Source organism: Asterias amurensis, chromosome 10 (assembly GCF_032118995.1).
Source record: "Asterias amurensis chromosome 10, ASM3211899v1".
NCBI classification, from domain to species: Eukaryota; Metazoa; Echinodermata; class Asteroidea; order Forcipulatida; family Asteriidae; genus Asterias; species Asterias amurensis.
Genome location: NC_092657.1, coordinates 1,485,626 through 1,497,459, shown reverse-complemented (window position 1 = coordinate 1,497,459; position 11,834 = coordinate 1,485,626). Strand labels below are relative to the sequence as shown.

Below are 11,834 nucleotides of genomic sequence, written 5' to 3'. Positions count from 1 at the left end.
ATTTTATACCTGTTTTTGATAAAATTACTGGACTTACACCTTGTGATTTCTTCGGTAAACAAAAATTAAAAATGAGAAGGGGTTTAAGTCCATAAAATTAGGCCTTAAATTGAAGCGAAAAATACAAGTCCAGCATAAGGTGCACTGTGACAAAACAAAAACAAAACTTATTAGTAACCCTGTAATTAACAAAATCTCAAATACCAAAATAAACCAAAAACAGGCCAACTTGATGTTTTTCAAAGATAAATTTATTCATACGTACAAAATTATTTAATGTACACAGAGATGTAACTGTTAAAATTTGCCCAAAATACTTTGTATAGTAATGGAACCGTACACTTTCTAAACAAAAACAAATGGTTTTAGCTTTTGCCAGAATCTTAAAGGCACTGGAAACAATTGGTAATTGTCAAAGACCAGTAAACAGTTCAGTTAATTTATTTCCACAGTATTCAAAGTATACCAGTCAAATACTATACAGTATTATGTAAACGGGGAGTGAAACTGTAGAGGAACCCATAAAAAAGCACAGCTTGTAAGTAATGTGTCCCTAAAATGAAGCATGTGCTTTGACCTAAATAAATAATATTACTGAGAGTGGTCTCAGAGATAACCAAAAAACAATAGTAAGCTTGGTGAATCTCAACATACGCATAAAATAAAAAACCTGTGAAAATTTGGACTCAATTGGTCGTTGAAGTTGCTCACACAGCTTTCTATCGCTCATTACCAAGTACGTTTTTACGCTAACAACTATTTTAAGGGGTAACTACCAATAGTGTCCAGTGTCTTTAAGTAACAGGCTGTACATATATAAAGAATGAAGAGAACGGCCAAATAAGAACAAGAACAATTTAATAGATGTAGGAATTTCTCCAGAGGTTGGATTTACTAATAATTGATAAACACTGTTTTCCCCGAGTCTTGCGGTGAGAAATGAACCACAGGCAAACTACTCAGGTGGGATTCGAACTCACAATCTCTCATTCTTTAAGTCTAGAGCACAGGTTTTAACCACCAGGGCACTATAACATAAAGCTGCTTAACGGCCGACTTGGTGCTGTTGTGTTTGGGGTTTCACGTCCAAGGCAGTAAGAGCACCGAACTCAAGCTCTGGTGTTTCTGTTTAGCAGAGTGTGGGTTTGAATCCCTGTCATGACACCTGTGTCCCTGAGCAAGACTCTTTAACCAAACTCAAGCTCTGGTGTTTCTGTTCAGCAGAATGGTGGTTCGAATCCCGGTCAAGACACCTGTATCCCCAAGCAAGACTATTTACTATAATTGCTTCTATCCACCAAGGGGTACACAATCGTCAAACCAATTCACGGTTGGTTCATAGGGTGTCATGGCTGAGCAGATAAGAGCACCGAACTCAAGTTCTGGTGTTTCTGTTCAGCAGAATGTGGGCTCGAATCCATGGCATGACACTTGTGTCCTTAAGCAAGACACTTAACTATAATTGCTTCTCTCCACCCAGGGGTAAATGGGTACCTGTGAGGGCAGAGATGGTTCTTGTGATTGGTTTAGCCGAGTAGCGCATATTAATGTTGCACAGACTGCATACTCCCCAGGGAGCTGAGATGGTTTGAGGAATGAATTAACTTAAGGCCCAGTGACCAGGGGTAATAATATTGGAAGTGCGTTGAGATGCCCTTCAGTGTGAAAAGCGCTATATAAATATTAGTTGACAGACTCTCTATATAATATAGATACAATACTTGAGGCTGGAACACAAGCTCTCATCTTCAAGAAAAATTTAAAGCATACGGCCAACATTGGTATTGTTTCAAAGACCAGAGTGTCTGAACTTCTTGTGACCCAAAATATAAATAATATACCAAACATGTGAGAGATTATGCTCAATTGGTATTTATAGTCACAACACAATTGTGAGAAGAAAACAAGTTTCACTTGAAAAGGTTTCATAAAATTGCATAACTTAGTTATTTAACATGATTATTAGAATACTTACAAGATGTCTTTACAAAGCCAAAGAAATTCATGAAACTGCCACGGTGTGGTCATCTTAGTCATGTTCCCTGTATACACAGTGACTGACAGTACTTATTATCAGTTCATATCAAGGGACCAGACTAATTTGTCCTTCCAGCCTCAGTCTGGTTAAAGGATTTGGGTACTTTTTCATAATGTCCATAGATTTACATTAAACTTACAGGGTTTGAAGATAATGATAGTGGAAAGCTTCCCTTCAAATATTACTTACTGAGGTGCTGTAGTTTTTGTGAAATGAGTAAAACAATGTAATGAAAATACGTTTGTAAATGCTTATAACAATTTTGGTCTCATGAGACCAAAATTATTTTCATGACATTGTGTTACTCATTACCCAAAAACTACAGCACCTCAGCACGTATATTTTCAGGGAAGCTTTCTACTATCATTATCTTCAAACTGTGTAAGCTTAGTGTAAATCTGTTGACATTGTGTTTTTTGTCCTACAAAAAGTACATACACCCTTCAGTGCTAGGTTGAATTGGAGAGTGGCAAGATGGCCGCATCATAGTAGTAAAGAGTAAGACCTTTCTATTGCATCATTACAGCCAAGTTTTTCCAACAGAGGTTTGGAAAAATATGGAAAGCCATCAATGCAAAACAAAAACAGATGACCACAGTTTGTAACAATGTCAAGTTTGTAACAACTAATAAACAAATAATGTTGAATTTGTTGGAAACAAAGCAGCCGATCATGGGAGATATTTTATTTAATTTAAAGTTTGAAAAAACTGTTGACTTTAAGCAGAACATTCTGTTAAAGGCAGTGGACACTATTGGTAATTACTCAAAATAATTATCATCATAAAACCTTTCTTGATTACAAGTAATGAGGAGAGGTTGATGGTATAAAACAATGTGAGAAACAGCTCCCTCTGAAGTGACGTAGTTTTCGAGAAAGAAGTAATTTTCCACGAATTTGATTTCAAGACCTCAAGTTTAGAATTTGAGGTCTCAAAATCAAGCATCAGAAAGCACACAACTTCATGTGACAAGGGTGTTTTTTCTTTCACTGTTATCTCACAAATTCGACGACCGATTGAGCTAAATTTTTACAGGTTTGTCATTTTATGCGTATGTTGAGATACACCAACTGTGAAGACTAGTCTTTGACAATTACCAATAGTGTCCACTGTCTTTAACATGATTGAATGTTTTGCTGTCGATGCCGACCATTGCGGGTTGTTTATCAACAAAACAAAGATTTATATTGCCACTTTCCTAATGCTCAATCAAATGGAACACTAAGCTCTTACTGGAGCTGTACTGAGCAGTCTTCCTGTAACGGGGCACACAGTTTTGTTCCACGCGCACTGCAGGTGGACAATCACTCCGTTGGGATACCTGGCAAAACCGTCTGCCCCACATCAGGCATGGAACACCTAGCTCTTACTAGAACTTATCTTCGTACTAAACAGTCTTCCCGTCACGGGGCATACGGTTTTATTCCACGCGCACTGCGTATGGACGATGACTCCGTTCGGATACCTGGCAAACGTTGGCTCGTGGAAAGGGCGGTTACAGACTTGGCAATTCCGGTCGTCGCCGACGTAGATCGGGTCTCGCTGTTGGGAGATCTGTGAAACCTTGAGGTTGAGGTTCTCGGTGCGCGTGAGCATACGTTGAAGCTTGGTGGTGCGTGACGTGTGGAGACTCTTACGGACTGTGTTGGTTAGGAATTGTGAGAGGAGGGCTGTGGACCAGTTCTCGGGGATCAACTGCAGGACCTAGACATGAGAAAATGATGAGGAAATTCCTTAAAGACAGTGGACACTATTTGTAATTGTCAAAGACTAGTCTTCACAGTTGGTCTATCTCAACATATGCATAAAATAACAAACCTGTGAAAATTTGAGCTCAATCAGTCGTCGAATTTGCAAGATAATAATAAAAGAAAAAAACACCCTTGTCACACGAAGTTGTGTGCGTTTAGATGGTTGATTTCGAGACCTCAAGTTCTAAACTTGAGGTCTCAAAATCAAATTCGTGGAAAATTACTTCTTTCTCGAAAACTACGTCACTTCAGAGGGAGCTGTTTCTCACAATGTTTTATACCATCAACCACTACTCGTAATCAAGAAAGGTTTTATGATGATAATTATTTTGAGTAATTACCAATAGTGTCCACTGCCTTTCAAGACCATTGCATGAGTGTTTTGTACCAAGACGCCTATTTGAAGGCACGTCCACTGGCGGCAAATAGATTAAAGGCACTGGACACTATTGGTACTTTCTCAAAACATTTATTAGCATAGAAACTTCCTTGGTAATGAGCAATGGAGAGCTGCTGATAGTGTAAAACGTTGTGAGAAGTAAATGGTGTTTGAAGCTTTGCATGGTGTGGAGAATAAGAGTAACTATAAATTTCAAGACGAGCAGAGTATACTGTTCAAAAAGTCGAGACCAAACCGGCTCTTTTCAGAGCCACCACTCCTTCAAAAGAGATTTTACTCATGGTTGTACCCACAAGTTAATTTATATTTATGTTCTAATCCGCTCGACCATGACACGTTCCGGTGCTCTACCAACTGAGCTATCTGGCCCTATTGTTGAAACAATAAGAAATGTCCATTTACCCTTGAAGCGTCAAAGTCAGCATCTTCACTGTTGAGCAGAGCAATGGCAGGAGCAATTAGAGAATCTTTTTTCCTAAAAAAAAAAAATATTCAAAACCAAAGTTACAAATGATCAGATTGTGCCAATCAAATAACCATGATTCATAAATACCTCAGACAGTTTCGCTATTCCTATTGGTGGAGAGCGCGTCACGTGGGTGTGTATAAACCTTTGTTTATGACCAGTAAAAAGTGTTAAAACATGGGCGTGACACGCAAGCTTGCACCGGTTCTTATAAGACAGTTTCTTCATTCCTATTGGTCAAGCGCAACGGCTGAAACAGTTGTGCCACATCACGCGATACGCACGACGCGCACAGCATTCCCTTATAAGGAGTTGTTTACCCGAGGGCGGCGGAGGGCTTTACCATTTCATAGCTGGAGGGGTATTGTGTTGAAAGGAATCATTGAAGAATTATAATTTTTACATTTATTTTTACTTTTTGACCAAAAAGTGTTCATGTTTTTGACCGAAAAGGTATTTATGATGGGAATCAAAGTGTGTTGAATCGGTTTTCAACTAGTGGTTTAAACCCGCCGAGGCCTGGTTCTTGATAATTTACCTCGACTATGTCTCCGTAAAATTATCAAGAACCAGGCCTCGTTGGGATTAAACCACTAGTTGAAAACCTCTTCACCACACATTGATTCCCTTATTGAAGAGAGAAGTAGGTGAGATTTGTGGTAGCACCATAGACCCCTTTACAGATAGGCCGGAAGTGGTGATTATGATGCATTTCGGGAGAGTTTGCAAGTAAGCTATGCATGTTTTATGCGTGACGAACATCACAAAACATCGCATCCTATCCCAAAATGCATTGTTTTTTCCTATCTGTAAAGGGGTCTATGTGTAAATCTCTTTTAAGTAGCGGTGGAAGTAGCGGTGGTTCTGAGAAGAACCGATGGTTGACAACTCAACGTTTTGATCAGTATGATCTGATCGTCTTCTCTCCTGAAGACCATCAGGGCAGAGCATACTGATCAAAACCATGAGTTGTCAACTACCAGTTCTTTTCAGAACCAACTTGCCATTGGTTGATCAATGGCCATTGACGGGAACCGTTGTTGGTTACGACCACAAAAATGCATAAGTACTGAGTATACAGTGCTAACACACATCGGTGTATGGGTAAAAACCAAAAATTAATATTGCCATTAGTTGATCACTGGCCACTGACCCAAACAATTAATGGTTACGACAGAAAAACACACTCTAGTATCAAAAACACACTCCAGTATTCTTACCCTTCAAGAGGATCTAAGTAAACACCAAGCAGAATCTGGAACAGTCTTCTCCTGTAAGCTCTATCCCTCCCTCTAGAGTTTATACAGCAGTAGCGTTCGGCCGCCCCGTAGTCTTGTAACTTGTGGACTAAGATCCGTAGGGCTTTGTCGTGCTCCTCTAACTGCAGACACAAAATGGGAATAGAATTCATTTAAAATGGGCGCCCAACAATCCTGTCGTGGCCAAGCAGTTTAGGGCATCAAATTTAAGTTTTGGTCATCGGGGTGTTGGTTCGAATCCCATCTTGACACTTATGTCCCTGAGCAAGATGCCTTACTAATGTAAATGCTCCTCTTTACCATGGAGTATAAATGGGTACATGCGAGGGTAGAGGTTGATAATGTTTATAAAAAATTAAAAGGCCCTTTGAGTGCCGACAGCAAACTGACTAAAACTTGCAAAGAACAATTAACCTCAGTTGTCAGAAAATATATTTGATTTGATTTCAAGAAACTTTAAAATACTGTTTTTTGTACTTATTCAGCATGTTGGAGGGACTGTTTTGTGTGGTACATCCTTTTAAATATTATGCAGTGACAAGTTAAACAGAGGGCACTATGTCTCTTACCATACTTTGAAGCCTAAAACCATTGATGCTGTGCACAATATGCTCGATTTGATTTAAAGAGGCCGAGGGTCTTTTAAATACAGTTGGCTTACTTTGAACATTTAGCATGCTTTAGGGACCTAAATTAGTGTAGAACTTAGAAGCTGCCTATTTGGTTACAAACACACATTCTGCCGTTCATGCAACAGTCACAGTGCGATTCATTCATGCAACAGTCGTAGGTAGCGCATGGTAATTGCCACTGACTCACACACATACTGGGATCGAGGATGCGTGCACTGTCCCCGTAGCTACATTGCGCTTAAAGGGTCTAAATGTATGTAACTTTTGTAGGACAAAAAACACAATGTCCACAGATTTACACTACACTAAACTTACACAGTTTGAAGATAATGATAGTAGAAAGCTTCCCTGGAAATGTAACGTGCTGAGGTGCTGTAGTTTTTGGGAAATGACTAAAACAATGTCACAAAAATTGTTTTCGTCTCATGAGACGAAAATTATTTTAATCATTTACAAACGTATTTTCATGACATTGTTTTACTCATTTCTCAAAAACTACAGCACCTCAGTAAGTAATATTTGAAGGGAAGCTTTCCACTATCATTATCTTCAAACCTTGTAAGTTTAATGTAAATCTATGGACATTTTGAAAAGGTACCCAAATCCTTTAACAATTACCGACTTGATTTCAAGACTAAACTTAGTGTGGTACTTCAGGCCTTGAATTTTGTTCATGAAGGGGCACATTCCTCTGGTAAGGGGAACTTCTATGAGGAAAATTTGTATTGGAACTTTGCAAAGAGTACCACAGCAAAAGCACAGGGCACCTGCTGTGGGTGCCTAGGGATTTTTCATGGCCTGGTGTAGACTGGGCCCCTTTATTTATCCACAAGGATAAAGACAGGTCCCAGCTTCTCAGATCCAGTGAATCCATTGAATACAATGAAATTGGATAAAAGTGCACAGTGACATGAGCTTTCCATAGATGCCCAAACAGTTTGTTCATGTCACGTGCGCAATAGAATTTGACTGCTTATCTCTATCCGAAATGTATGGGGTCCAAGGTCAAAACACACGCCGGTTTTGTTGCTGGTCTCTGGCGTTATTCACAAGCCTTGAATTGTGACGCCAGAGGTTCAGGCAAGGCCTGATGCATCCCTATAAATATATGCCGTCACTAACTCAACAGAGGGCGCTATTTCTCTTACCATACTCTGAAGCTTAAAATCAATGCCGTGCACAAATGTACCTAATCAGGAAAGCCTTGAAATACCTCTGCATAGCTTTGTGCGACCCAGCATGACGCAAATAACTTATTATTGCCTACAATTAAATTTCATTGGACATTTATACGAGTGTAGTTCCCATCATTGCGACAAAAAGGTCTCTCTTTTTTTAAACACCTACCTGAGCGGAATGTTTTCAACAGAAATGGTATTTTTACTTGTTTATAATGCACTTGTCCACCATTTTAATGTAATTTTGATATGTGTACACTTATGAACTTTTCGTAATTATCGATTAAATGATCAGGCCCCTACCTAAAGGTTTTTTGAAAAACTAAAAACACTTCTGCCATTGAGAGCGGGCGTCAAAGGACAATGCCGCTGACGTCATTTGTGGGAGTTTGCTTTGTTATACATCCACGCTGCAACAAGGGCTAGCCTTGCTCAAGGCAGTCGCATTATTCGCTCCGAAAAGACGCAGCTGTAAACCCACCCGCCGTATACTCTGTGCATGGTGTGTGCGATCACACCGAATGACCCACCCGTATACACACTGTCACATCGCACGAATACTGTTCACACAAGTCATCGCATTCGTACACCACTAACCGCATGCGGAGGCCGTCAGGCCGACAGCCTTGTCGGATCTGTATCTTCCCGTTTTAATGTGTTGTATTGAAACAATTCCAATAGTGGACGAAATTGGGGGGGCTCGAGGATATGCTAGTATGCAGCTCATGAATATGTATATCGTTCGTCAGACCTATCAGACAACACAGGATGTGAGGCAAATGAATTATTCATTTTGACGTCCAATCACGCACTTCCCTTATCACGACCTTTGGACCCTATCATGCGTCCGTGGTGGTGGTGTGTGAGGTAAACATGTCTCGTCTTTCGCGGGCATTATGGTAATGAGCTGACCGTGGGAACTCTTCGCTTATTATAGTAATGAGGTCAGTGGCTTCAACACAGATCCTACAAGGCTGTCGGCCTGATGGCCTCCGCATGCGGATAGTGTACGGGTGCATCGTGTCGTGCGATGTTACGCACAGTGAATACGGCTGGGTTTTACGCACAGTGGATACGGCTGGGTTTTTATACAGCGGCGGTCTTTTTTCGGAGTGAATAATTCGACTGCCTTGAGCAAGGCTAGACAAGGGCATACAAAATGATTGTTTTTTTACACAATTGAAACCTATTTATAATCATATGACTCGATTTCCTTATTCATCGAAAACATTTTAAGTGGAATTCAGCAAAGTTCACGACTTGACATTTTCGTTCAAGCTGGTCTTTAAAGATTGTAAATTTGGGTTTGGGGTGGTGTTTAATTCAGGTCACTGTAATATTTGTGCTTTTGAAAAAAACATAAGGTAATAAATCGCAAGGGAAACTGACCGAGTAAATTTGAAATAATTTTGGGTTGAACAAAGAAAAATTCAGTAGAGCTGGACATGAACTAACCATGGAGCAAGGACATCTATGATCCAACGACCTCCGGATTAACGTGCCAGTAGACCAACTGAGCTATCAAGCCCGAAGTTGGCGGTTTCCTTATTTTGTCGATATCTTTGTCTAGTAACTAAATCACAAATTCTTGATTTGTGCAATTTATAATCGTAGCCGCTAAATCAGTGTTTGTTTCGAGAGAGATTGGCTGCTGTCAGCTTGGTGTTTATATCACCTTGTGGGAGTTTGTCGAGTTCCCTTCATGGGAAGATCATCTTAACAAACAAACAAGGAACTATGGGTGCGTTCGATTAGCTTCCCTGGGTCGACCTCGGTATGCCCCCGGTACGTTCGAATAGCTTTGACGTCATTTCAGGGGCTCAACCGGGTCAGCCCCAAGTGCCCTGCTTGTGGAGTGGGTCACTTGGGGGCTGGCCCCAGGTTCATGACGTCACCACGAGAGGATTAGTGATCTTTAGATTAGCTCTTGTCAGGGGCTCACCCGAGTGAGCACCGCGGGGTCGACTCGGGGGGGGAAGGTAATTGAACACACCCTGTGTTTCTTACCTTTCCATACAAGATGGCCGTCTCGGCAAACATGTCAGTCTCTCGGACTTTACCCAGGATGAGTTGGACCCTGTAGAGAGAGGATTCCTGGAGCATGTGACGCAGCTTGGAGCGAGAAAGATCAAGCTCTGGCTTTGATGTCTCAGGATTCTTCTTCAAGACGTCGTCTAGGTATAAGACAGCAAGATGGGTGTGGTATTTCTCTTTCTGTTGACACAAAAAAGAAGAAGTTATAAACCACAAAGGAAACTGACTGAGTAATTTTTTAAGACGTCGTCTAGGTATAAGACAGCGAGATGGGTGTGGTATTTCTCATCTGTTGATAAAAGAAGAAAAAATTACAAAGGAAACTGACTGAGTAATTTTTTAAGTCATCATCGAGGTATAAGACAGCGAGATGGGTGTGGTATTTCTTATTCTGTTGACAAATGAAGAAGAAGTTATAAACCACACAGGGAACTGACTACATTGTCTAGGTACATGTATAAGACAGCGAGACGGGTGTGGTATTTCTCTTTCTGTAGACAACAACAAGAACAACATAGAATTAGCTGTTGGAAACTGCTTATCAACCAAAAGTTCCTACAGTATAAATGTTGTAAAAAATAGTTTATGGCCTGGCGTTTCAACCCTAGTATAGACTCTGCTATTAAAACTATTTTTTGCAACAAAAGAAGAAGTTATAAGCAACAAGGGAAACTAACCAGGTGAAAGTTGAAATAAATGGAGTTGGACAAAAATCAGTTGACAAGAACAGCTCTCTAACAACTGAGTTTTCTAGTCCTAAGTTGGTGGTTTCCCTATTTTATCATCTGGTTTAGGGGTGCCAGTCAAAAATGTTGAATCTCAGTGCATATTTGTTTTGATGAAAGTTTTCCTATTTTGTGTATTGAACTCAATTGAACACAGGAACACACCCCCAAGTAAAAAACATGGCCGCAGTAAAATTCCTTGTGTACTTCTCAAAGTCAAAATTAGCTTCCGTCGTAAATCAAAGAACAACTTTATCCAGAAAAAACCCCCACTCACAATAGGTAAACTTCCGAGGGAGTGAAGACCGCCGGTGACCACAAAAATTAATGGATAAATACTGGAGGCGGCAGCATCAATGCATGACAGGAATTTGTTGAAAGGAATTTGAAATTATCAAGGGCGAAATACCCACAAAATGCAGAAAACTAGTATGAAATTTACTCGCATTTTTTTTAAATATTTTCTTCACACTTTCCACATATTAACCACCAAATGAAGAGAAAAATTACTTCTACTGTTCTTGCAAAACTTGTCAACTCTTTTTCAAATATTTAACCCCTTTCCACATACCAATATAAAAAGTGACTGCTACTTCTCTTTTCGAAAAGTGCACTGGGTTCTTTTACATGCGTTACACAACACATGGGACTAACGGCTTTACATCCCATCCGAAAGAACGAAGCAATGGTAAAGTGTCTTGCTTAAGGACACAAGTGTCCGGCTGGGGATTCAAACCCACACTCTGCTGATCAGAAACACCAGAGTTTGAAGTCGGTGCTCTTAACCGCTCGGCCACGACACTTCCGTGTTGACTCACAGCTACTATTATGGTTTTGGATTTTGTTTGAGTAAGGATCCTAGTAAAACTCCTGGGAGTTAGAGTTAAATGAATCAGAAAATGAGAAAGAGGCTTCACTTTGAGTAAAACTGTCGAGCCATTAAAGGCAGTGGACACTATTGGTAATTGTCAAAGACTAGCCTTCACAGTTGGTGGGTCTCAACATACGCATAAAATAACTAACATGTGAAAATTTGAGCTCAATCGGTCATAGAACTTGCGAGATATGAATGAAAGAAAAAAACATTATTGTCACATGAAGTTGTGTCCGTTTAGATGGTTGATTTCGAGACCTCAAGTTCTAAATCTGAGGTCTCGAAATCAAATTCGTGGAAAATTACTTCTTTCTCGAAACTATGGCACTTCAGAGGGTGCTGTTTCTCCGATGTTTTATACCATCAACCTCTCCCCATTACTCGTCACCAAGTGAGGTTTTATGCTAATAATTATTTTGAGTAATAACCAATAGTGTCCACTGCCTTTAACTAATATCATTTTGCCAAAACAAGTA

At 40.1% G+C, this 11,834-nt stretch overlaps 1 protein-coding gene across 1 annotated transcript in view; it reads right to left on the bottom strand.

The window, feature by feature from the left end:
• Positions 1–296: 296 nt before the first annotated feature.
• The window catches only part of LOC139943133 (transforming growth factor-beta receptor-associated protein 1-like), a 38,346-nt gene continuing 26,808 nt past the window's right edge, over positions 297–11,834 (bottom strand). The window contains exons 18-21 of the mRNA XM_071939951.1: positions 9,733–9,939; positions 5,877–6,037; positions 4,593–4,665; positions 297–3,743 (exon numbers count right to left, since the gene is read on the bottom strand). Of these exons, the coding sequence (XP_071796052.1) occupies positions 3,399–3,743; positions 4,593–4,665; positions 5,877–6,037; positions 9,733–9,939 (786 nt within the window). The 3' untranslated portion in view covers positions 297–3,398. The remainder of the gene's footprint in view (positions 3,744–4,592; positions 4,666–5,876; positions 6,038–9,732; positions 9,940–11,834) is intronic.